General features: G+C 48.9%; 2 protein-coding genes across 3 annotated transcripts; one reads left to right on the plus strand and one right to left on the minus strand.

Annotated features, from left to right (window-relative positions):
* Positions 1 to 4,151: 4,151 nt before the first annotated feature.
* Positions 4,152 to 16,868, plus strand: SOX10 (SRY-box transcription factor 10). The gene is made up of 4 exons (XM_044997420.1): positions 4,152 to 4,317; positions 5,431 to 5,889; positions 13,624 to 13,889; positions 14,388 to 16,868. Exons 2-4 carry the CDS (start codon positions 5,480 to 5,482, stop codon positions 15,101 to 15,103), a joined length of 1,392 nt encoding a protein of 463 aa, XP_044853355.1. The 5' UTR covers positions 4,152 to 4,317; positions 5,431 to 5,479; the 3' UTR covers positions 15,104 to 16,868.
* Positions 16,869 to 20,002: 3,134 nt separating this feature from the next.
* POLR2F (RNA polymerase II, I and III subunit F) lies at positions 20,003 to 26,848 on the minus strand. 2 transcript variants are annotated; one of them, XM_044985982.1, is made up of 5 exons: positions 26,601 to 26,848; positions 25,671 to 25,740; positions 24,712 to 24,842; positions 22,487 to 22,558; positions 20,003 to 20,182 (listed from the first exon to the last, which is right to left on the minus strand). In XM_044985982.1, exons 1-5 carry the CDS (start codon positions 26,831 to 26,833, stop codon positions 20,092 to 20,094), a joined length of 597 nt encoding a protein of 198 aa, XP_044841917.1. In that variant the 5' UTR covers positions 26,834 to 26,848; the 3' UTR covers positions 20,003 to 20,091. The 2 variants fall into 2 exon arrangements, with proteins under 2 accessions (XP_044841917.1, XP_044841909.1); XM_044985974.1 differs by having other exon boundaries at positions 26,644 to 26,810.
* Between the last annotated feature and the right edge of the window lie 3 nt (positions 26,849 to 26,851).

The raw sequence follows: 26,851 nt of genomic DNA on the forward strand, positions 1-26,851 counted from the left end.
ATGTGTGTGTTGAGATATTATTAAAGAGGTATAACTGGATGGGTGCCCAGTACTGGCTCTGGGGGACCTCACACTTAAAAGATTATGGCAGAGGAACCACTGGCTTTATATGTCTTTATATGGGAGGATTTGAAAACCCTCTCAGTTGGGATCTATCTAAAGTACTTATATGGCCCCTAGTACTGTAGTACTTGAGTCCCTCACAGTCTTAATGTATTCATCCTCACAGCACCTCTGTGAGGCAGGGAAGTGCTATTATTCTCATTTTGCAGATGGGAAACTGAGGAACAGAGAGACTAAGTGACTTACCCAAGGTTACATGGGAAGTGTGTGGCACAGCAGGTTCCCTGAGTCCCAGGCTAGTGTCCTAACCATTGGACTATACTTTCTAGTCTAAAACCAGAGGTTGGGACCTGGAGATCATAGCTTTACAGAGATAATGAAAAAAATATAATTTAACTGGGGAAAAAGGATGGAAGCCTTAAAGAGATTGTTGCCGGAGTACCATAGTACCCAGTGCAGGACCCAAGGGACTCTTATCCTTAGAAAGACGATCAGTGCTGAAATACATTGGATATGGTAGGAGGCTTCTCAACCACACAGTAGGTCTCCACAGGAGCTCAAAGGTGTCATTTCCAGTTTGAATAGAAACCTGATCAAGCTAGAGTGCTAAAAATAGAAGTGTCACCGTGGCAATGTAAATGGTCGGAGGGGTTAGTCGTTACGTATGGTCTTGGATGGGATCATAGTCAGGGCTGACAGCCCATCCCGCTGCTCGCACTGTAGCAGCTACACTTCTGTTCAATCAGAGTTAAAGTGAGTATCTCTGCTCCCGCTGGAAATTACACCTTGCAGCTGCAGTCTAGACATACCCTTACAGAGATCCTCACGGAGGCAACAACTTTCATCTGTAGATAGAAAAGTGCCACCCACAACTCCTTGCAGAGAGACTGTCGCTGTTCTTCTCTCACTCTGCGTCCTCTCATCTCAACTGGAGAAATGGTGCCCCACCGTCAGCCACAATGACTGAGAGAAAATTCCCTTGGCTACTTCCCACCATGCTGCCTTCGTGCAACAGGAAAAGTTACCAGGACAGGAAATTAGGCTGCAAAACCTGTGCTGCCCTCCAGTATTTGAGGAACACGGCGGGAACTGAAAACCAATCCCAAGAGCAGAAGGAAAAAGAAGAGAGGGGAAATCAAGACAGAGAGGTAAAGAAAAAGAAGACGGGACCAAGAGAGATGGGGCAAAGAAAGAGAAAAAGGAGAGGAATGGAGAGAGGAAGAAAGAAGAAAAATTCCTTTCCCAGTTTAATAGGAGGTGCCACTGACATGTCATTTCAGCAGAAACTACCTAGATGGTAAACTCTCCTGGGCAGGGACCAGCTTTTGGGGATGTGTTTGTACAGTGACTAGCGTAATTGTGCCCTGATCCTTGACTGAGGCCCCTAGGCACTACCGCAACATAAGGGGGCAGGAACTGGCTTTTTCTCATGTGTTTGTACAGCACCTGGCATATTGGAGTCCTGGTCTGTGACAGGGGCCCCTATGTGCTACTGCAACATAAACAAACAAACAAGTGATGGTCCACAACTTCATGCTTTAAAAGAACTGCTTCATTCTGATTTTGTCTCTTTGTCCCAACACTAGGAAAGGTCAGCGTACGCTCTCCACCCTCAAATCCCTGGGGACACATATGCATTGAAGAGGTGGGTTCGCCAGTCCCACCTTCCCCCCAGATTTAAGTGGGCTTCTCTTAGAGCAGGCGCTTCAATCCTCGGATGCCCTATTCCCTACCACTTGGCCACCAGGACCCTGTAATCCCACTCCTGGGAAAAAACATCCCTTCCCCATTCTCTCTGTCTCCCGAGGTCAGCAGGAACCTGCACCTGGAGGGATGGAAAACGAATGCCCCATCTTATCGTATCCTGCTTTGCCCTTCCCCCATCCCAGGTTGGTATTAGCCGCAGACAGGGGAACAATCAGGCCAGTGTTTCTCAGCCGTGGCTACCTCCCAGTGGGACCAGGAGACGACCCCTTCCCCCTCCCTCAGGCTGTTCCTCTTCTCCATGGAGATTCCTGTATCCCTCACACAAGCTCTTGTCAGCCTAATGATGAACCTCACAGACTAAAGAAGACATGCTCAGTTCAGCAAAATCTGTGTGATACAGCGACACTGCATCTAGCATGTGCCTATTAGTATGGCTCTTGGGAAGGGGTTACCTGCCCCAGTTCTTTTCCCTTTACGGGGGCAGTTTTAGCAGGTCACGAAAATCCCAATGGAGAGAGGCTAAAAATGCCAAACAACCCTTGCAAGACCAGTGGGAGCCACCAGAATCTCTGCTGGGAATACAGACATAGGATTTCTTCCCAATAGGGGAACACACCTGTGTGATAACACCTGGGAGGACTCACCTCACCAGCACTTACACCATTTTAATCTAGGAATCAGGGCCTGAGATTTCTCCCCTGAGATTTCCATTGGGAAGTGTGTGTGAGAAAGAGAGAGGGTGGAGCTTACACACCTCACCTTCCCAGGGAAGATGGGACAGTACTAGGATAGGTGCCATGAGTCCTTGTGTTTCTTGGGTAGGAGAGAACCACCAGACCCTTGCCTTGGCCTTTTGTCACATGGACAGACAGACGGTGCTGGAGGAAGGAGGGAGAGTTAAAGTCAGTCCCCTTGTAGGGGGTTATTTGGTGCCAAGCCCTCCCCAGAAAGCTGCCCTTTGGCGCATTGAATACTACATGCGTGCTAAGTATTTGGTGCCAATGATCCTGTGCTTGCCATCAGCACCAGGGAGCCCCATCCCTGTCATCCCCTAACCTGGCTTCATTAAGCTTCCAACATAGACTTCTCCTTTGGGCTCTAATGCAGCTGTCCTTGGTGCCATGTTGTGGCTCCAGCCCTCACCACACTGAGATGCATGAGGTGAAAGAAACCATTGAGAATTATGGAGGGAAAATGGTCATACTCTGTCAATCAGATAACACAATCCTAGTTGTCAGTTCCAGGTTCATTCTGGGAACTGTAGCTCAAATGCTCACCACCTGTCCGTGGCATTATTTCCCTGTCTCTCTGGGTGGGCCCAGCCATTATTTACTCTGTCATTCCATCACTGGGCCTTCTAGTGAGTCAAGCTCTGCTCCAGGGGTTCATAATGTCCTTAGAACTCCTTTGATGGAATTATTTCCCTGAGTCTCACCACAACTCATCCTTTCTTCACTCTGTGATTCCTCGCCCGGCACAGAAACATGTCCAAGCTGACATTCCACTTCGGACTCCATGCCAAGAGTTCTGTACTGGTCTAGTTGGTACCATGGGAGGATATGGGAAAGCTGGTTCCTGGTTTTGACAACTTTGCAGAGGGAATTCTGAATGGATACATTACTGGGTTATCAGCAGCATGGGTGAGACACAAAACACTCCTGACACCTCACTGGCATGCATGTGTCAGTCCCACCTTAGGGGCATGAGAGCCCAGGAGAGGGAATCAAGCTCATGTTTTCTGCATGGCCACAAAGTATAAATCCCCCAACCCCTGCAATGTATCCAGTACACACCATCCCCAGGTAACCCCTGGACTATTCCCAGTCCCCACTAGCTCTAGAGAGTGAAAGACCAGGAGTGGCCACTGAATCTGGGTCTCCTTCATAGGACAGTACTACCCCCATAACACCAGGCCTGCCCTCTGCAGTGCATGCAGGTCCTGCTGGTCCATGGACAGCAAGCAGCTGTGACTAGAACCCATCTCTCCATGCTAACTCCTAGGTCACCAGGCCTGGCCCGTAGAACAAACCCTGCTGGCCGAGGGCAAGAGAGACCAGGCCAGAGACTTAAATCCAGTCCACTTAGATAACAATGCAGACCCCTCACCACCTATGCCCAATGGCCTAAATAATATCCTATTTTAAATCCCCGAGAGGGGGGAAAAAAGAATAAAATAAAAGTTGACTGGAGCATTCCCAGAGAAGGCTGCACTCGAGAAAGCGAGGAGCGTGCATGTGGCTGAGGTGGAGTTTGCGGGTGCTGTCAGGGTCCCCTCCCTGCCTGCATCAAATCAATGTATTCCAGCTATAAGGAGTGCTTAGCTCCACCTTCTGCCCTTCCCTCCCCCAGTGCTTAGCAGCAAGCCAGGCAGAGAGACATCCAGCCAGGGGATTAGTAAAAACCAAGCCTCCCTCTAGGAATGGCACTCGTCTGAGAGTCTCCTCCACGCAGGGCTCCCGACGCTGCCAGGGCTCTGAGAGGAGAACAGAGGGACTATTGGGATACAAATTACAACCCTCTCAGGATTTACCAGGCAGACCAGCCAACGTAAGTTTTCCTACCTGAACTCACACGCTCGCTCACTCTTTTTCTACCTTCAATTACTTTTTCAATCTCTTCTTTAGGAAAAGTCTTTGCCTCCCTCACTGGGGGGATAACAACCCCTGCTCCATATTGGCCCCTTTTGCAACTAAACCAAGAGAGATGCATTTTTCTAACCATTTTGTGTGGGTGGGGGGCTTTATTTTTTCAGCATTTCTTTAATAAGATGGTGGAACTGGTGGGTGGTGGTAGAGACTTTTGGAGGTGACCGCAGAGAGAGAGAGAGAGAGAGAGACGGGGGGATGAGTGAAACGGGCAAGTTGAAGACTTGGCTTTGCCAAAGAGGCTTAAAAAGAAATATATGCATATGTACAAAGTGTTAGCGTTTCCGCTCACAAACACATTTTCCCAGTCTGCATCAGATTCCTTGCCTGGCAATTCAGGGGTGCGCTCAGGATTTGCCTCTACTCAGCGACTCTTGCTAAACTTTCTCCTGCAACCTGGTGACCTTTTCATTCTGATTTATTAATAATGAAGCCACTCATTTCCTCCCATCTATGTTCTTGGTCAGACTTTCAAGGCATGTTTTAAAGAGAAAATGTCATTCCCAAGGGCCAAATGTTGGGGAGGGCCCTGAGTAAGGTTATTCTTAAAGAATGGGGTCCATTTCCCCTTGTTCTCGCCTTTTTGACTCATGTCACCAATGTGCTTAGCCAGCAGCAGACATGCCCTCTACATGCCTATGTTAAACTCCAGAATAGAGCACAGATCGGGAGATTCCAATTAATCAATGCATCCAATGCATCCGACGAAGTGGGTACTCACCCACGAAAGCTCATGCTTCAATACGTCTGTTAGCCTATAAGGTGCCACAGGACTCTTTGCTGCTTTTACAGATCCAGACTAACACGGCTACCCCTCTGATACTTGACTCCAATTAATCAGGATCCCCTCCCCCACTTGATCATGGGTTTTGTGGGTCCCGTAAGCTGCACGCATGGCAGCTCCTTTGCTTCACTTTTATCAAGTGGCTCCTGTCTCGTGGTCGGTTACTGGGAGAGGTTCAAGTCTTTTAGTTTTGGTGTTTGCTTTTTCTTTCTTTCTTTTTTTTTTCCCCAGTGGGAAGACGGATATTGAGAAGGAAGAAAGAGCAAGAACAAGAGATATAATGACAGATGACCAAGACCTTTCAGAGGTGGAAATGAGCCCGGTGGGTTCCGAAGACCATCACTGCCTCTCACCGGGACCTTCCATGGCATCAGATACCCCCTCTCATCTCACCAGCTCTGGGAGCGGAGAGATGGGGAAGGTCAAGAAGGAACAGCAAGACTCAGAGACGGACGACGATAAGTTCCCCGTGTGCATCCGGGAGGCAGTGAGCCAGGTGCTGAGTGGCTATGACTGGACCCTGGTGCCCATGCCTGTGCGGGTCAATGGGAGCAACAAAAGCAAACCCCATGTCAAGCGGCCCATGAACGCCTTCATGGTGTGGGCACAGGCGGCCCGCAGGAAATTGGCTGATCAGTACCCTCACCTCCACAATGCAGAGCTCAGTAAGACCCTCGGGAAGCTCTGGAGGTAAGGAGGGCATAAGGGTGAGGGCAAATGGAATCATGGAGAGGCTGCATCTCAAACTGGAGGCTGGGAACAGAATGAGATTAAAGGGGCATCTATTAAAGGGAGTTCCTCCTCAAGGGGAAAGATCACAGGGGTAAAGGAAAAACACAGGAAAGTGAGGAACCAACAATGGTTATTAGCATCAGCTATATGGAGAGCTTCCTCTGCAAAGCTCTGCCAGTCTTGACCTGCAGCCCCCACCTGGCTATTCCACTCTAACCCGCTCTTACTCGGGCTGTGCCAGCGTACCTCATTCCTGGCCTGTGCCACTCCAGTCCTGGTCCTCTCCTGAGGCTCAGCTGCCCAATCTCTCCGTTTGTGTGTTTGTTTGGCAGACCAAGGCCCAGAAAGGTTAACTAGGCTGACCCTCACCAAACTCATTACACTCATGATCTCCTCAGGCCTGTTTGAACCAGGTCTGAGAGATCACAGGCTAGATGACCCTAACTCCCAGAGCTCCACCTAGTGGGTTGGACTCCTGTCTGGGACAAAGGAGAGAGAGCAGGTAGCCAAGCAGTGAAACCCAATCACACATCCCACCCAAAGAACGTGTTCTCTGATGGCCAGCCACAGACCCGGCTAGCTGCTGGTTCTAGATCCCGCTCAAGGAGATGTCAATTTAACATTGACAGCACAGGTACTGCATAAGTGGGGGTGCGAATGGGTTATCCCAGCATAAAGTCATGAAAAAAAGAGGACAGTGAGGGATAGTGGAGAGAGGGGGCTGTTGGAAAAAGACTCCAACCGATGCACCCAGTATGCCATCCTGCCTTGCCATTCCCAGCTTTTTATGGCTGAACAGCATTGTTTGTGTCTTCTCAGACTGCAGGGGCTGCAACTCTGCCTCTGTTTGCAGGCCTGTGGCGTGCAATAAATAACAACAGCAAATCAGCAGCCATTCCTGTAGCGAGTTTGTACAGGCTGACACAGGCTTCCCACTCCCACTATGCATACACATGTACACACTTCCTTCTTCCTAACACAGACACATGCTCATCCCTCGGACCCACACTACCCCCTCAGTTTGTAAAAGCCATTTTAATTTTGGGTCCTTTCCCCATCCTCCCTGCCCCCAGGGTTCCTACATGAAGTCACCCCCATTGGAACTGCTGGGTTCTGCCAAGAGACGAGGGTGGAGGGACCACCTAATACCCATGTGACACAAGGCCAGTGGTTCCACTTTTCCACCTGATTTCCATAAATAACTCCAGCAAATTATTATAAATGCCTCCCCCTCCCTGGGATTGTCCGAGATACACCCCTTTCCGCCACCATCACTTCCTTGCCTTGGGCTTCCTGCCACAAATCAAAACCCTCAGCTTCATGTAAATGGCCTTGAAGTTCCACAGAGATAGAAATGGGCCCCCTTTCATACCCTTCCCTTCCCTGGCGCTACCCTTAACAGGAGACCCCCACCCACTGGGTGGGGTGGGATGTCTCCTGAGAACTGCAGGAAGACCAGATTCTTTTCCAAAACAGAAGCAAACCCCACCCTTGTGACCATCCCATTGCCACCTGTGGCTCGATTATCCAACTGACTTCTGTTAGCTCCACCTGTGTGGGAGAATTGAGTCCCTGGATGTTAGCTTCTGTCTTGATCACATCAATAAGTTTATCCAAACCCCTCTTTTTCATGGAACTCAAACAAAATGATTTCCTTGGAGAGTTAATGCAGGGAATTGTGGTAGGCCTCCAATATGATTCCCATGCCTGGGTGTTTTTTAACCCTTCCCATTTCCCTCTCCCTCTGCCTTTCCTATGATTACTCCAACCTTGTGCTCACCTCTGGATACCATCAGAATGATGATCCCAGCTAGTTCACATTGCACTAACCCACCCCTGTTGTCTCCTTTCTGGTAGCAATGTGACTGTACTGAGCATTTCTCATTGCTCTTATTTACTCTCTCCCACTTTGTAACGCAGTCACGTTATGCTGTCTATTTGCCTCTCTCCTTGCACTTTCACTTGTCTTTCCTTTACTAACAATTACCTCCTGTATGCTTTGCTCCTAACCATTCCTTCTGATTTCTTCCTGGATTTCTCTTCCCACCTCCACCCCAACATTTTATTCTATTGGAGAAGCAAGACCCCCATTTTAATTTTCAAAAGTATTATTTAAAAAAAATGCTACTGTACTGTTCCAAGGATCCTGCAGGAATCTGTAGCAATGACCTCCTTAAGCGCTACATTACCATTCTGGCCTGAAGATACAAGACTGCAGTATATGAGCCCTTAAATACTCCTGTAACAGCCCTAAGAGACCAGAGTGCTCCATTGTCCAGATATGCGACAGCATTGTACATGACTGTTCCCCCGCACAGTGCTGCAGTGATAAACCTTAGACGCTGTCCTAACACTGTAGTGTTCCTGATCCTGCAGGCAGACTGCAGAGCCCACAGGCAGTCCGCTGAAGTCAATAGGGCTCTGCCTGGGCACAGGGGTCTGCCGTACAGAGCAGCTTGTAAGATCAGGGCCTCGGACTGTAACTGTCAAATACTTTTGCATTTTTTAAAAGGGAAAAGTCTCCCCCTTCCCCCACATATCTGCTATTTGTGTTGTCTTTGCTAATGGACTGGCAGGGAGCCTGCTGCCTTCGGAGATATTCTTACCAGTCTGTGTTGGGCAATGTGGCAGAGCTAGTTGGGGGCGTGCATGTATGGGCAGGATCGGTGTCTGCACTGCCTTTGTTGGCATTGTTAGGTGTGGGAAAATAAAATAAAACCACAAAAGCCAGGGGAAGTCACCCAAAGGGTGATTGTCCCATAGGAAATTTACTACACTATCATAGCCCCTATGGTCTCCCACAGTCCTCCAGACAATTTTCTGATGCCAGTTTCCTCCCACTCCAAACTCCACACTACGCAGCATGATCCAGACTTTCAAAATTGGCTAGCAATTTTGAGTGCCTAACTTTGAGATCCCTGAAGAGGGGGCCTGAATGTCTGAAAATCAGAATCCTGTAAGGTGCCAAGTTGGGCACCGAAAATCACCAGTCATTTTTTAAAATTTGGGCCACCTAGATATACTTCCATGTAGGTGAGTCTGATTTTATATCAGTGCTTAGATGCTGTGCTAATGGGTGCATTAGAAATACCTAAGGCAGAGAGAAATCCACTATAAGCTCTGTACGACAGACAGGGAAAGAGAGAGATCAGTCAAAAGCAACATTAAACTGAGCTTGTTTCTGCCCATCTCTGGTGGGTGCGGAAGGAGATGCTGCCTATAGGATAGTTAAAAATCCTGTGTGTCTTCTTGGAAGGAGTCCAGTAGATTGAGAAACAATCTCAGGGTCCCATCCAACATGATCCTCTCTACAAAATGGAATCTAGCCCCTCGGCTAGCTCTGTGTGAGTGATCGCTGCACGGAGGATGGCTGCCACGTTTGCTCATGCAACCACTGTGCTGCTGAGCTCAAACCAAGTGCTGTGTAAAGCACTTGGGATCTGCGGGATAAGAAACATGCCATTCTGCAGGAGATGGAGGGAGGCAACCAGGGAGAAAGAGAAAGCCACGGAGGCAGATGGCCGTGCCAAATTGCATCAGTGCTATGTAGACAAACGATCCTTTGGGAGGTTGTGTGGGGGTGTCAAGGCTGACCCCTCACACCTGCACCAACTCATTCCGCTTATGAGCGGGTTAGAATCAGGAGCCTCACCCTTTGCGGAATAACAAAGAAACTGCCAGGACTGGGCTGCAGTGTGGGAGATTATAGACTTTGCAGCTGCTGGTCGGGCAAAGGCAAACAGGATGTTAATGACAGTGGAGAACCACCTGCGGGACCAGATTCCAGCCAGGCTCCCGAGTGGCAGGGAGGAAATCACTGATGATCAGAATGGTGGAATGGACACTGCTCCAGGTCAGGATTGAGGTGCATCAGCACAGCTTGTGTGCGAGTCCTAGGAACGCACTGGGAAAGGGATAGACATCAGGACTAAGCTACACAGTGGTGGAAGGGGTGTTATCCTCAGTGCAGAGTCCCCTTGGGCCCCAAATGAAGGTTTCCATTCTCAAATCTGACCCTCGTGCCCAATTTCATTTGCAAACACTTTGGGACAATTGGCAAGGTGATGGCCCAGCCTGGGGCAGTGGGTGTTCATGCCTCCGCAAGGCCATGAGCTTTTGTCAACCTCCTCAGCATAACTGGCACGTGATACTGACGGTGGGTTGATGGCTCTCTTATGGGTACAGCTGGCTTTAGACACTCCCTGATTGTTCTGAGCATCCCATTGTTGGGTGTGCTGAGGGAAGCTATTCCTCTCTCCAGCAGCAGCCAGGTCAGCACTGCAGGCTGGGCTGACCCCTTCCCCCATCCCAAGGATGCATGATTACCTAAGGATGCAGGGGGAAGGGAGACTTCCTCACTTGTCCTGCCCAAAGGCTCCCCTTTCCTCACCTGGGTGGGGCACTTCCTGCTCCTTACAGGGCAGGGAACAGTTCTCAAATGGAGTGGGATGTAATGACTGTTGAAAAGGTCAGCACGAATGACCAATGCCAGAAACATCTCCAGGGCCGGAAACAGATGAGACATGGGTAGAAAGAGGCAGCAAAGAGCTGACTATGGGGTGAAGGGATCTTTGTATCTGGACAGCAACAGAACCTTTCTCTACCTACACCTCACTTTAGCTAGGCAGTGGGCCCCAGGAGCCGAGCCATGCCTGGAAGATCAGGGCCTGTGTGTGTGAGAGATCTCCCCCCACCCCTCAATGTTTTAACCTCCTTTTCAATCCTTCCCTCACCCATGCGTGCGCTGCAACAACTTGGCGCTACTGAGACTCTCATGCCACACTGACTCATCTGCAGCTGCCGCGCGTGGGTGACGGGGAGGGGCCATGCATCAGGCTGCTCCAGTCACCTGACATGCAAGAAACAGGGCTTGGGTTCCCCCCGCCATTCAGCACAACGCCCTGTGCGAGTAGCGATATGGTGGTGAAGAAGAGAACAAAAGAGGGAGACAGAGTTTTCATCTCTCCATTCCCACCAAAACAGGGGTCTCCAATGGGTTCTGTACTGAGCATTCCCCACTGGGGGGAGAAGGTTCAGTTCAGACTCACTTAAGCCCATGGGCTTTGCTATTTGAGCCATTCCCTTCTGTGTCCCTGCAAGACTCCACTGCATTGTAGACCAGGGGGTACAGGGGCAGGAAACAAGTGAAATCTAAATCCCCCAAATCTCCTGGCCTCTGCCTGCTCACACCGGTTTCACTTTGTTAAAGCCGATTTGAGCTCTGATCCCAGGGAGGGAGGAGGGAGCAGAGAGACCGGGAGAGAGAAGAAAAGGATGGGGGGAACAGACTTTGTGCGATCCTGCTGTCTGCAGGGTTACAGGATGCTGGCAGGAAGATGTGGAGGGCGAGCACAGCTCAGTGGACCCAGGTTCATCTCCTAGAGTTCCTAAGATCACTGTAATTTAGGTCATCAGTGAGACGAATACAGAGGTCTCGGCTTCTCTCTCCATTGCAGGTTTCCTTTGGCAGTTTGGCTTCAGTAACCCTATATGCTTGGTACCACCCACAAATAAAGGTGAAGGATATTGGAACTCCTTGGAATCAGTAGGGGCTGAGAGGTTGAGCTCACGTGGAAGATGTGGGTTCCATTCCCAGTCTCGGAGTCTTGTTTGCTGTGCAACAGGAGGGGCTAGGAGTGCTGAGGAGCCGGTACCTGGTTCCTTCGTGGATAGTGCCCTGTACGGTCAGGGTGGAAAGCTTGGTTCCACTCCCACAGCTGGTCTTTTGCTTCCCCTCATCAGCCAATGGAGTCTGGGAGGTGCAGGGGCTAGCACTTTGCAGGGACATGTTTAATTCCCAATGCAGGTCTCTCGCTAGGGCGCTGCAGGAGATTGAGGTTATGCATGTCCCTTTAGATGTGATGGAAGGCTGTGTGTGGAGCAATTCAGGGTGGAGGATTAGAGTTCTTCGGGATGTGTGAGCGTGGTGTATGGTGGCGGGAGGGAGACAGGAAAGCTGGTGTTGGACTCATGGCGGCTCAGTTGTTTAATCTCCTGGATTAAGGCAGTGGTGGAATGTAATGTGCGGCCATGACCTTCTCAGGGCTGCTTGGTGTGAACCCAGGTCAGCACCTTAAGAGGTTCCAAAGCAGATCACACCCTCTGGCTATTGGCTGGTGGGACAGAAGGAGAAAAATGGAGGTGCTTCAATGCTGGTCAGGACCTGCTTGGATCCTATTGATTTTCCTCACCTGTTTTACCAACAGGCCCCTCAAACCCCAACTGCTGCTCCTCCTAAATTCTCTAAGGCAGATTCATGGTTTTTAATCCTCTGCTCTGCAAAGGGTTAAATCTAATCAGTGGAATTTGCAAAAGCAGAGCCTCTAAGGCTGTAGGGGGGTCAGAGACTCCTCTTCAACATTTGGCTGAATATCCCCAAAGCTTTGTCCAACTCTCTTTGGGCTGGAAAAATCAAGGCTGGAAATCTCATAAAGGAACGAGTTTTTGCTTTTGAGATTTCTGCAGCCTCAGAGTTTTGGCTGAGTTGCAATACACATAAAAACAGCCTTGACCTTTTTCAGTGTTCTGGATTCTTCTGGCTGAAACCAGAATGCCCTGGAGGCCACATGAAAAGTAGGAAAAAGAAATTAAAAATTAAATCAAACATTTTCAAAATTAAAAGAAAATGACTGATCAAATGGGTTTCATCTCTTTTTCCATCATCCAAAGTGGTTCTGTTACATAATTTCCTAGGTGATTCTGTCTTGACTGGAGCAGCCCTAGATCTGACAGGTATATGGGGAATGATTTTACATTTCCATAGAGTCTTTCACCCAAAGATCAAAGTTAATCTATTGTTACAGTGTCCAGCACCATAGTATTTAGATGATTTACAAACCGATCCTGATTTACAAGCCTGATCCTGGCTGTGTCTCAGCACCTGCAACTCTCCGATCCTTAGCACAGGAACCACATCAACCACCTCTGGGATGGAAAATGGCAGCTGTGTGATCAAGAATCCTCAAAGTAGAAGCAAAGCAAATGTGTTTTTCCTCCAGCATCTTCTGTAACTCACTCTTAGGAGATACCAGCGTTCTTTAAGGGGCAGATCCCAGCAGCACAGCCACTGTGCTGGCAAATGCAATAGCCATTCTGGGCTCAGTGATCACTCACACTCAAGCTGATAGAACAAAACCTATAAAATAGCAAGGATGGAAGGTCAGGACAGGACACAGAAACTCTGAAGCTAAGGTGACCGAGACAAGTTGATTTGAGAGAGACAGAGATACATGACAAAGCATTATTGGTAACAAAGATTTGCCACCCTTCCATAATTCAAGCAATAATCACAATTTTCACATCTGTAGCAAGTTCTTTTAGTCCAGCTTGTCTGGTAACTATAAAGCCCTGCATTGATTTCAGTCATCACAGTATGATTACTTTGTCCCCTAAGGCAAGTACAAACATGGAACGGGAGGTGAATTTATATGGGTTATAGATTGTAATCCACTTGGGGGAGTGATCATGTCTTCCTCTGGCTCTGAACAGCAGTGAGCACATTGTCAGGGCTTAATCATTAACAACAATAAAAAAGGGGCTGAAGCTTTGAGGACTCTATTTAAATACTTCTCTACCTTCTCTATGATACTTGGCAGTATTTGAAATGGGATGGCTCTCTAGTACCCATGATGCTTTACAGTAGGATTTTGACATCCCTGTTCCCATCTCTTCCTCTTTCTCCGGTCTCTGTAGGTTACTGAATGAAAGCGACAAGCGGCCCTTCATCGAAGAGGCAGAGCGACTTAGGATGCAGCACAAGAAGGACCACCCCGATTACAAGTACCAGCCGCGCCGGCGGAAAAATGGCAAGGCCTCCCAGGGCGAGGGTGAGGGCCAAACCGAGGGAGAAGCTGGCGGGGCTGCAGCTATCCAGGCCCACTATAAGAATGCCCACTTGGATCACAGACACCCTGGGGAAGGATCCCCCATGTCTGACGGGCACCCCGAGCACTCCTCAGGTCAGTCCCATGTCTGCAGCTACACCAGCAGGTTACTACCAGCTCATCCTCCTCCCAAGGAGAGTCCCCCAAGCCATCTGGAGAATTGATGGCTCTCTAAAGTCTTGGGGCACCACCTTGTGAGCTGGATCCTCAACCCATGGTGGGACCCAGTAGTTGGGCATGACTCCTATGTGCTCGGTGCTGTCACCAGCATTGAGGACGCCTGCACTCCACAGGTGTTTCCATCCCTTTGGACAGGTGGGAAATCATCTCCCACAGGGTTCATATGCACAGTTGCCATTTTGGTTACGGCTGGCCACCTCCTTCCTTCTTGTCCCTCTACAGTGAGGTTCCCAGGGAGGCCTGGCAGTATCGGGTCTGTGCAGTAGGAGGAGCAGAGCTGTTGCATGTAGCTGGCTGAGCTATTTTATTGCCTGTCAGGCTGTACCGGGGCTATATTGTGAACTGGTATCACATTTTCTTTCTCTTTCCCCCCAAATGGTTTTCACTTTACAGGTCAAAGCCATGGACCCCCCACTCCTCCAACAACTCCAAAGACAGAACTCCAGGCAGGCAAAGCTGACTCCAAGCGGGAAGGGCGCTCTCTTGGGGAAGGGGGCAAGCCTCACATTGACTTTGGCAACGTGGATATCGGGGAGATCAGCCATGAAGTGATGTCCAACATGGAGACTTTTGACGTCAATGAATTCGACCAGTACCTGCCACCCAATGGACACGCTGGCCATCCAGGCCATGTTGGGGGCTATGCGGCTGCAGCGGCCGCTGGCTATGGCCTTGGGAGTGCCCTGGCTGCAGCCAGTGGACACTCTGCCTGGATCTCCAAGCAGCATGGAGTCTCCTTGTCTGCTGGCTCGTCATCGGTGGTGGACTCCAAGGCACAGGTGAAAACGGAGGGTTCTGCCCCTGGAGGCCATTACACTGACCAGCCCTCCACTTCCCAGATAGCATATACGTCCCTGAGCCTGCCCCACTATGGCTCAGCTTTCCCCTCCATCTCCAGGCCCCAGTTTGACTACCCCGACCACCAGCCCTCAGGACCCTACTATAGTCACTCCAGCCAAGCCTCTGGCCTCTACTCTGCCTTCTCGTATATGGGACCCTCGCAACGTCCCCTATACACTGCCATCTCTGACCCTGCACCCTCTGTGCCACAGTCCCACAGCCCCACACATTGGGAACAGCCTGTGTATACAACTCTCTCCAGACCGTAGGAAAAGGGGAACAGTGACCAAAGCAGCAACAGAAAGGCTCCGAAGAATCAGCACAGGCAGGAGGGACTCCGAACTCCAAGGTCATTCAGTGTAATCCAGGCATCAGAACCCACTGAGTATCCAGACATGCCTATCTTGACCCCAGTTATCGCTGGCTCACCGCCTAGAGGAAGGTTTTACTCCTTTCCCCCCCAAAATTCAATGTATGCCAACCCAATTGGCTTGCAAAACCCTTTTGGTCTTCTAGATGAGGATGATTCTAGACATGAAGTGACTGGTCATGGTGGGTTTCGTTGTGTACACCCTGGACTGTAAAATAAGAGATACCCCCCATCCTTAACCATCCCCCAACGGCTTCAGTGATTTTGCAAGTGTTTCAGATAGGCCACAATGGCCAACTCTTTGTCACCTGTTGTGGGTGAAGAGTAGCTGGCTGGGCACCCTGGTGGACATGTTGTGGGAGGAGAGGTAGGTCAGTAAAGTCAACTTCCTTGTGATCGGTGCTCTGCAACATTCCCATCTAAAATTCACACATGCAGGACTCTTGATCCCTGTTGGAAGACCAACCTATGCTTGCTTTCCTATTGACTTCCACATCTACATCCTATCCTCTCTTCAACCCACCCTCTCTTTACTGTACTGCACCACACTGTACTGGACTCAGGAACCATACTGCTGGTTCTAGCTTATGCATGTCACAACATACATGTGGGGGCAGGTGCGTGTGAGTGGCTTCTTGGACTGTTAAGGCAACAGGGACGGAATCCTCCTTTCTTACGATTATTTTGTATGGCTAGTTTGTTTCAAACATTTCCTGGTCCCTTCTAAATCCTTCCATTCACCCTCTAATATTTCAAAAGATACACTGCCAAGGCAGTGTTTGTCCTTCTGGCACGTGTGTGTGTGCGTGCGTTGGATGTGAGGGAAGAGTAGCTGAAGATATTGCAGCACACAGAAGCATCAGCATGAATCCCACTTGCCCAAACACAGTTTGCGAAAATAATCACCTTAAACCTGCAAGGTTGCGCCCCCAAGCAGAGCTGAACTAAAGAATACACCCCCTCCTGCCTGTTCATTGCTTGTTCCAATTTACCAACACTGCTGGCCTACCCTCATAAAGAAGGGGAAGATATTGTTGTGGCACCAAGTGGAGGGAAAGCTCTCAGTGTTGGATAAGACAATTAGTCCACGTAAAAAGAAAATGAACTCGCCTTCCCTTTTGGGTTTCAAACTGGAAGCAACCATCCTCAGTGGTCCGACTGGTTCCCCTCCTTCTTGTCTTCATCTTCATTCTCCCCTTGCTCTCTTGGGTGGTCTGCTTGCCCGTCCCACATCTTCAGGGCTAGCAGAGCTTCACAGTGCCAGAGAGCATGCTGACATGAAGGACGTCATAACTGAAGGTGGGAGAAGATGATGCCCTCCCATTGGCCACCAAAAACACACAATGGAACTGCCAGCTGATATGCAGGTCTGGGAAGATGAAACAGATTGACCAAGCAGAACTCGTGATCCTCACTACCGTTTTTCTCCTTCGACTGAGACCGCTGAGGATGACCTTTATACACCTTTCTCTCCACCCTTAGCTTTGGCTGACTCCTCCTCTGTGTTTGAAAAGAGCATGTAGTACGTTTGCTCCCCTGTATGCATGTAACCCAGTGCTGTCCCCTCCCCTTATTTATTCCATTACACCTTCCCCTCCCACCAAGCCCCTCTCCCTGTCCCCAGAATATGCTGTCCTAGCACCATTAACTCTGCATTAAATGTATGGAATAATAAACTTAAAGGTTTCATTTGTGTGTGTCCATTTTTTCAAATTTTAATATTTTTTCCCCTTTCAGACACATTTTATCCTTCCTCCCCAGTAAGAGGGAAGGGGGGCCTTTATATGGCACAGACCCTGGGTGCGTGTACACATTTCTTCTATGCCCATCACTGAAAGGATATTGACAGTGAGTTAATAGTGTTGCTTGGACTAGGGGCTTCATTTCTCTTCTCCTCACCTCGAGTCTCAGCTCCAAGCACTAGATCATGATACTTCCATACCAGAAGCCCTCTTTCCCCACACACATTCCTGCATACTATCAGTATCTTCTGACCTGCAAATTAACATCTGGCACCCACTAAGCAAGGCCTACTGCCTGCCTGCGTGGATCCTGCACACATGAACATCAACCTACTTCCCTCCACGAGCATAACACATGATAGAGCCCGCCCCACTTCAGAACAAAGTCTCCCCAGGGCAGTGTTGGCCAGATAGAACCAGAGGATGCACAGCTAGGAAAGGGACACAACAAGAGCTAGGAAGATCCAAGGTTTCCTAAGCAGAGGCATGTAATTGGTTCAGGGTGTTTGTGTATGCAAAGTGCACAGTGGGTGAGCAGGATATGTATATGGTCTAGGAACTATAGACCAGACCCAAAGCCCACTGAAGTCAAAGGGAGTCTTAGGAAGAGCTCATCTATGAGGCCCACTCAGTTCAGGTGCCCCAGAGGTGTTGCAGCACACAAGCACCACCGTGGAATGACTCGGACCTAAACACATAGACTAGTTCGTTCGGTGCAGGGAAATGAAAGGGAACCAGAGCGGTGGGCAAAGCCTTTGAAAGGGAGGAGAGCAGGGAAATCTCACTACAAACCACTGACTGGGGGAAGGGTCTGCAGAACTATCGATCGATGACATTGTTTGGCAGCTCAGAGGGAAGGGACTGACTGTGGGGAGGAAGGGGGCTGAGCACAAAAGGTGAAGGGTAGGTGAGGAGTGGGAAAAGAAAATTCCTACTCACGATACAAATGTCCTCCCATATCTCTCCAGTTTAAGGAAGGGGGTGGGGTTCTCATTTGATCAGTGTCTTGTGGGAGGGGGGCCTAGGATCACCAGGCCTCTACCCCCCAGCTGATACAGGATCTAGAACAACCCCACCCTTAGCCTCTGGACTGGGAACAAAGGGGTTAAACACTCCCCTTGCAGCCAAGCAGGAACTGGCCCAGAGTCCTTTGCTATCCCTTTAATCGTATCTGATACAGATGCAATGCTGGGGGGTGGGGTGGGGGGAGAAGGCGGGTATGAAACAAAGAAGCCATTTAAAAAAAAGGGCCGAGAAAACGACCCCTGCGCTCCATTGCGGACGCCAAAACGATTGCACAAAGACACCGTTCATGACTGAAATTTCACCGCGCCAACGTGATTAAAGGATTCCATGGAGGGGTGGGGGAAGAGGGCTGAAGGCCATCGCTCTGTGGATTAACCTTTTCTTGGCAAGGATGGCATGGACAGCAAATACTTGGCTTCCTGGGATTTTACACCCTTTCCCTAGATGCAGCTGGGTATATAACCCCCCTTTACCTCATTTGGCCAATGACCTATTCAGCTCTTTTAAACTTGCCTCAGATGCCATCCCCTTATTTATGTCTCATGTCCCTACAGACACAAGAGGGAGATTAACTGGTGCCTATATGATTTGTTAAGTGATTATATGAGTAATGTACAGAGGTTGTTGGTATATTGTAGGGCTGTATAACAATTCTACAGGCAGGTGGATATAAACCCCTAGGGAAAGTGGGCACTCACGCACGCACAGTGTGTCGGGGGGTATATATTTTGCAATTGTTAACTATCTCTAAAAGCATAGGCACTGAAATGTTATCCAAGGGCAAAACAGCTCCTGTGCTTCAGGTATGAACTTACAGCAGAGGGCAGCACGCACAACCAAACCACTGGTGGTGGTTTTGTTTTTTTAAACCCAAGAGCAATTTTTAATAATACAATCGGCCCTAATGAAAGGCACTAGCTGTTTTACCCTCCTGTTGGCTTTTTTGCCCCAAGAGTTGAAGTCCTTACACACACACACACAAAGGCTTCAGGGCAAAATCTAGAGGCAGCAGCAGTGTTTAGGCCCATGAGGACTTTACCATGGAGAAACAGCTTCTCTTAGTGGCAGAGTGGGCCCCATTTGTGCTCCTCTCTTGGACCATGTCAACAGTGGAGGTTAACGTGACTACTGCTGTCTTAAAGAACATCACCACCACTTCTTAACCAGTCAGATTGTTTTAAAAAAACTCAAGCTGTTAATGGTTCTCTAGCTATTGTAGTGATGGGGGGGGAGGGAGGAACACGTGTGTACACACAGTAGGGCAATGGCTAAGGCACTGGTAGACTTATGGGGAGAGGGGATGACTGTATATGTAATAGAAGCACAGACTGCACCTATAGTTGTTGAACAGGTTCCCAGTTGGTGGGGATTCAGGCAGGCAACTGCGCTTCCTGCTGGGGCATTGCCACTGAAAGGGGATCCTGGTGATTGATAAGAAGTGGGGGGCAGGAGTGGAGAAACAATGGGGGATTTGATGAGAGCTGCTCTACGATACTCCTGAGAAGCCCCCAGAGCCAGCCCTGATCAGAGAGGAAATTGGGGGTTTCCACGGCAACCTGCTCCAGGGCACAAAGGCTCTGCTGTCTACTGGAAGGCAATGGAGGTGTCTCCTGCACTCCAACCCCTGGCTGTTGTAAAAAGGGATGTGGGCAGAGGGCTCGTAATTGCTTCAGAGGGTTTCTGGAAGCCAGGCAGCTGCAGGATCATTTTTACAGAGCAAAGTTTTAATATGATGAGGGGCCACTAAGTAGGGGGAAACAGCTGCTCCCCTCAAATCTTTACACTAGCTTACAAGCATGGGGCTTCTGAGGTGGAAGCACTGAGGGAAAGACACTTCACACTGCTCAGTGAGCCTAACAGCAAGTTAACAGGCACTGTGCTTCTAAAGAGAGAAGCCAGGGCTGGCTGACGCAGAGGGAAGGAATAACTACAGATCTAAATTGATGGAAAGGAGGAAGAGGCCATCTCCCCCCAGCCACAGCAGACTGAACTGTGTAAGGGGGGGAAAAAACCCACAATTTGCTTAAAAATGGGGGTTTATTATTTATTTACACAAATATAAACAAAAATAAAAGCATCTGCAGTGAAGGAGGAACCAGGGAGAATGACAGGAAGCAGGTCAGTCTGTGATAATTAGCTCATCCACACCCCAGTCTTCATAGCTTCCATCTGGCAGGTACCTGCGGATGATTATGGGAATCTTCCGAGCTCTGAAGGGAGGACAGAGAGGTAAATGAAATGCCAGAGCTTTAATTACACCTTCTCAGCAAGCTACAGGAGTCCAGATGTGCTATGCTGGTGAGAGCTAATAACTCACTGGTTTTGTTTCATTAGCAGATTTCTGGTGTAGTGGGGAGGTGCTCATGATGTGAAATTACAGTGAAAGTTCTTTCCCTTGGAAGGTCAGATCCTATAAGGTGCTGTGTACCCCCAAAGAAGTCAAAAAACAGAGGAGCTCAGCACGTTGCAGTGCTGAATTCTTACACTGGAAACAATCTAAAGCCACTGAACATCACAACAGTAAGAGACTGTGCATCCCAAGAGGCATGTGGGAGAGCCAATGGAACTGAAAAATGAAGCTACTGTTCTGACGGACAGGAAACCCACAGTGATAAGTTCTTCACAACTCTCATTGCACTATCTGAAGTGGTTTGTGGAGAATTTCATAAACAACTAACATTTACATAGTATCTTTCATCCAAAGCAGTTGATATACACCTCTAGCTTGATATAACGCTGTCCTCAGGAGCCAAAAAATCTTAGGTGAAACCGTGTTATATCGAACTTTATTTGATCCACCGGAGCGTGCAGCCCCGCTCCCCCAGAGCACTGCTTTACCGCGTTATATCTGCATTCGTGTTGTATTATAACAGGGTTGGGGTGTATTTTAAGTATGCACAGAACACAGATCATTTCCTCCACCACCAAAAACGGCTACCTCTAAGTCAGAACACAGCTGCTGCTAACAGTGCCCAGCAACAGTGCACCACAGTTCAAGACAGAAAGTTAGAAAACACTGAATTCAATTTAATCTAGGAGGCATTTTTAAGTCAGCAGCATGTAATTAACCTGATTGGAATTGGGCCAGGACCCGAGGCTTACAACCCTACAGTTTGTGGAAAATAACATGGGATCTTTAATGGTCACAAGCATTCAGAATAATGCTTTTAAGTCTTAACCAAAAGATGGCCTCTCCAGTAACAAAGCACTCATTAGCACCATCCTGAGGCATTGACTTGGTATTGACAGAGCAGAGCGCCCCCTGCCAAGAAACAATCACTACTTCCTACAACACCTCTGATTATTTCCCAGGTCTTGCACTCTAGCACTGACCAGAACCAACTCTGGCTGTTTCAGGAGATCAGCCATGAGCACAAACTGAGATGGTACTGGCTGCTGATAAAGGTGAAGGAATGCAGTTAAGATAAGGCTCTCTTATGAGGGTGTAAAGTCTGCAGGACAAATTACAATGAATTGAAGCATAAAAATCCCAACCAAACAAAAACACCAGTTCCACTCAAAAACCAGTATCTGATGAGTAAGTGGGGAAATCGTTTGCTATTTGATGGGCCAGTCTGCTAGGTCACAGGCTGTGCTAGGAACTCTGGGCCAGCAGGGAGTTCTGAATGGAGGGTGAGTTGTGACCCACCAGTCACCCACTCAACAGCCTCCACCCACCACTTTCACACAGCTAGAGGTGAGTTGATTTACAGAAGGAGATGAAAAGGGATGTCATAAATCCACTTCTTTGGAGTATGTTGAAATTCAAATGACGTGTGTCAGTATCCAGATACCAATCCAAAGCTCCACTGCCAGAGAGGTGGCGGGAATCAGGCTAGGTAGCTGGTAGGTGTGTATGCGTGTCTCTCTCTCATGCCACAGAAGCTGTGGCACAAGGAATTGGGTAGGAGGGAGAAACAGAAAACAGGAGGGAACAGGTGGAAGGAGTCAGGGAATTCTTAATGGGGCCACCATGTGTTTGTAGTCATTTTAATCTATTAAGCCACATTATTTTTTCAGTGGAAATATGTGAAAATATGAATTTGTCCAAATGGCTACATTTGAATCAGTTCCAATCAGGGACTTCTCCGATCCCAACAAGTTCATGATGGGGCCCTTAGGATCCTATTAAAGAAAAAATATGAATTCCAATATACAATAAGAAAAACAGGAAAATGTTGCTAACCAGTAGGACACTGCAGAAGTTCCTAGGACTGGAGAATACAGACACCCAAGCTACCTACTGCTGGAAACAGATTCCGAACTGAAAAGAGGAAGAGGGATTCATACTCCCAGGCCAGAAATTCCATTCTAGCCACAAACCTGATTTAGAGGGACACAGATGCAAGGACAGACTGCCTGAATGAACATGGAGATTGTATTCCCCCACTGTTATCAAGAGAGCACGCAAACTGTAGCCTCGGGAACTAATGGAAATAAACCCTCATCGTTGAGTGTTGACGAGAGGAATGTAACTCTAAGGACATCTCACTGACAAAATCTCCAGGACTTACTTGAGTTCTTTCATTGCAATCAGCAGAGGATCTGTCTCTCCTTCCAACTCTACCATGACTGGAGCACACATCCTAAGAGGAAGAATATCCACAGTCACAAGGGGAACAGCAGGGAGTTGGAGAAATATGCTAAATGTTTGCTTCCAAACATGTCTGTTACCAAGATAAAGTCCAGCAGAGTATGAAGGACGGAATGACAGGTGCAATTCTGATTTGTAAGATCTCTATTGACTTGGAGGACAAAGCTCTTCAGGAATCTCTCTCTTCAAAAGACCCTTTCCTATTGTGGTAGCAGCACGTCTGGCAGTTAGTGACAGGGTGCAAGTGGCCACAGGCAGAGTTTTTAGTTGAATGCCGCACATGGCCCTTCTCTCAAATCCCAGCTTGTGAGCAAAACTGAGATTCACAATGAAGCCCACATCCCTTTCAGGGGTCACTTCCGAACATATTTTAATGTGAGGACGGAAAACAGTGACTCTAAAATTAACCCAGTAATAAGTACCATTTATTAGCCAATAAAAGCACAGTGAAATCATCCTCTCACCTCCACACTTACTGGATTTGTTGTTTTGCTGAGATGCTCAATATCTTGCAGATCTTGTTTTGGGGAAAAGAGAGGGGCTGATTTTCTTAATCAGGACTCCTGACTATAGAAAATTTAATGTATTTTTTGGAGGGGAAGTGAGAGTGGGGTGTCAAAGATGAGGATTATCTGTAACCCTCCTTTTAAGAGACGGCAGCAAGGGAAGCATGTGCTATTACAGTAGAACCTCCGAGTTACGAACACCAGAGTTATGAACTGACCAGTCAATCACAAACCTCATTTAGAATCAGAAGTACACAATCAGGCAGCAGCAGAGACCAAAAAAAAAAAAAAAAAAGCAAATACAGTATAGTGTTAAACAAACTACTAAAAAAAGGGAAAGCGGCATTTTTCTTCTACATAGTAAGATTTCAAGGCTGTATTAAGTCAATGTTCAGTTGTAAACTTTTGAACAACCATAATGTTTTGTTCAGAGCTACGAAAAATTCGGAGTTACAAACAAGCTCCATTCCCAAGGTGTTCGTAACTCTGAGGTTCCACTGCTTGTGTGAACTTGGCCACTGGGGGATGCTGCTGGCCTAGATTTGGAATTAAAGACAGCTTGAGTAGATAATGTAGCAACAGGCACCAGCATTTCTTGGATTCAGAGCCATGGTAGACCCACTTCATTGCTCAGAACTTTTTTTTTTGTGTGTGTGCGCGCCTTCCAGAGAATTAAAAGAACATGTAAAGAATGGCTTTGCCAAATGATGGCTAGGCAAATAATATCTCTGCAAAGCAATGACTAAGGAGAGACTCAATAGCCACCTACAATTATCTGCAAGGTGTAAGGGAGAAGAATTGAAAGGGTATAACCATGAGTAACAGAATGAAAACAAATAAAGATATTATTTCAGGTGGATATAAATAAACTTTCCTAAGGCTGAGATTATTAGGCTGTGGTACAGTCTCCCAAGGAATGCAAGTCCCATTGACTTGCATAATTTAAAGTTAGACTGGACAAAGCACCAGAGAAAGCAGAGAGCAGTCCTCCACAAGCAGCAGGTGGGATGGTACATGAACAGTAGTGCAGGGAAACTAGCCAAGCTGGGGCACCATTGTCCCAGCTGCTGTCCAAACAAGTAAATGACAATCCCTCCCCTCAAAATAATTTCAATCTAAAAGTTTAGGTATACGTTTTCCATTCGTACTTTCTACAGTCCTATGATATTTGTTGATGAAGACCTCGAATTTCTCCTGGGGTCTTGGCTTTTGTAAATATCCTGAGTTTCTCAGCAGAGTTTGCTTTCCCCTTGGGTAAGGAAGGAGATACACCTAGAACACTACTCCCACTCTCCCATTGTCTTCAGCAGAGAGGGCTGATTACAGATGAGAAATGCCTCCCACTTCAGAAGCAATTGAGACAGATGGGATAAAGGATAAGCCATCAGTAGCACTGTCCTGGGTATAATGCTCTAGGAAGGCTGCAGAGACTTGTCTAGGGGCTCCAGTTTCCATTTCCAGGCCCTTGCACTTTGCAGCTGGCAGTAGCTATGACACAGAACCTCACAGGGCAGGTGGGGAATCATCAGAGCTATGGAAGATCCCAAACAGTAAGAAAGTAACTTAAACATGGAAAAAACATTTTGAAATGCCATGAGATGCCACTGCCAGGGCTGGGGTGTGGAACAAGTGTACTTACGCTATCTGGAGTGCACGAGTGCCCAGGACTCTGGCTCGCTCATATTTGGTCATGTATGGAGTTGTGATCCGCTTCTGATTTGCCTGCTGTCTCTCTCCAGATGGAAGGATTTCTACATTCTCTTGACCCTCCTGAAGAAATAAAGGAACATAAGCTATTGTAAGCACATTGAGGGAGCTCTAGGTCCTTAACAGATTTTGTCAGACTTTGGAACCATCAAAAATGAAGGTTTAAAGTCTACACGGAATTCTAGCCAAGGACTTTGAGTAAAGCCGAGTAGAAAGCTCAGTTGGGAAGTGTATTTATCTAACTAATATACAGAGATACTAAGACTGGCTTTCTGAGGTTCTGGGTGCAGTGCCCTAACAGCTGGTTCTCTGAACTTCCATATTGGAGACTTGGGTTCTAATCCCATTCCCAGTGTCTCACTCTCTAGAGCGCGATAGGACCAAGATCATAGAATCGTACGGTTAGAAGGGACCGCAAGGGTCATCTAGTCTAACCCACTGCCAAGATGCAGGATTTGTTGTATCTAAACCATCCAAGACAGATGGCTATCCAGCCTCTTTTTGAAAACCTCCAGTGAAGGAGTTTCTACAACCTCCCTAGGTGGTCTGTTCCATTGTCCTATTGTTCTTACAGATAGGAAGTGTTTCCTGAGATTTAATCTATATCTGCTATGCTGTAGCTTGAACCCACCGACTCTTGTTCTGCCCTCTGTGACAAGAGAACAACTTTTCTCCATCTTTTTTATGGCAGCTGAGTGCTCTAGGAGCCGGCACTCTGCAGTGTCATCATAGGGACTTTGGTTCAATTACTATTCCCAGTCCCTAGCTCCCTGGATGACAGGAACTTGGAGTGGTCTGAGAAAAATGTACATGCTGCATAAAAAAGGAGGCTAGGTGAAGCATGTGGGCACAATGCAGAGTGCTGAAGGGAGGAAGGATTTGAGCACTAACCTCCTCTGCGTTCTCCAAGTCATCTAGCCCTTCATCTTCCTCCACATCGTCAAAGTCGTCACCATCGAAGCTGTGGGTGACAAAAAAGACACAAGTTTCAGAGTGGTAGCCGTGTTAGTCTGTATCAGCAAAAACAATGAGGAGTCCTTGTGACACTTTAAAGACTAACAAATTTATTTGGGCATAAGCTTTTGTGGGCTAGAACCCACTTAATCGGATGCATGCAGTGGAAAATACAGGAGCAGGTATAAATACATGAAAGAATGAGAGTTGACACAAGGCCACTTATCACCCTACAGCCAGATCCCAGCCTATAGGCTGCTGCTGCCCACCTTGGAGATCCGAATGCAGCCCTGCTGCCTCCCCACCCCGCTCCCCACCCCATACTGCTCCCTGCTTCTCCCCTGCAATGCCACACCTGCCCCCGACACCCTTCCCGCCTCCACCCATCCCCCCAGTCCCCACCCATCCACCCACTCCCCTCGGCCCCCCAGTCCTCACCCCCACCCAGCCACCCGCTCCCCCCGTCGCCACCCATCCACCCGCTCCCCTCGGCCCCCCAGTCCTCACCCCCACCCAGCCACCCGCTCCCCTCGTCCCCACCCAGCCACCCGCTCCCCTCAGCCCCCCAGTCCCCACCCCCACCCATCCACCCGCTCCCCCCGTCCCCACCCATCCACCCGCTCCCCTCGGCCCCCCAGTCCCCACCCCCACCCATCCACCCGCTCCCCCCGTCCCCACCCAGCCACCCGCTCCCCTCGGCCCCCCAGTCCCCACCCCCACCCATCCACCCGCTCCCCTCGGCCACCCGCTCCCCTCGGGCCCCTCCCTAGCCCCACCACTCCACCAGCCCCACTTGCCCCGCCCCCTGGGGGTCCCCCTTCCCCATCACCCCTTCCCTGGGCCGCCCCCGGCCGCCCCCCACCTGACCCCTCCCCCCGGGCCGGACACGAGCCCCCCGCCTCCTTCTCACTTGTCCTCGTTGTCGGACATGCTGCCGGCCCGGCGCGAGACTCTCGCGACGCGATCCCAACCGCAGACCCCCAGGGGCGGGGAGTCGTCACAGAGCAGGCAACCCACGAGCGCGGCGATTGACCTCCAAGCAGCCACTTCCGGGGTCGGCGTTGACGTAGGCGGAAGCGGACGGCGGAGCGGGTTCCCATGGTAACGGGAGCCGCTAA

This window comes from Mauremys mutica, chromosome 1 (assembly GCF_020497125.1).
Source record: "Mauremys mutica isolate MM-2020 ecotype Southern chromosome 1, ASM2049712v1, whole genome shotgun sequence".
Lineage (NCBI taxonomy): Eukaryota > Metazoa > Chordata > Testudines > Geoemydidae > Mauremys > Mauremys mutica.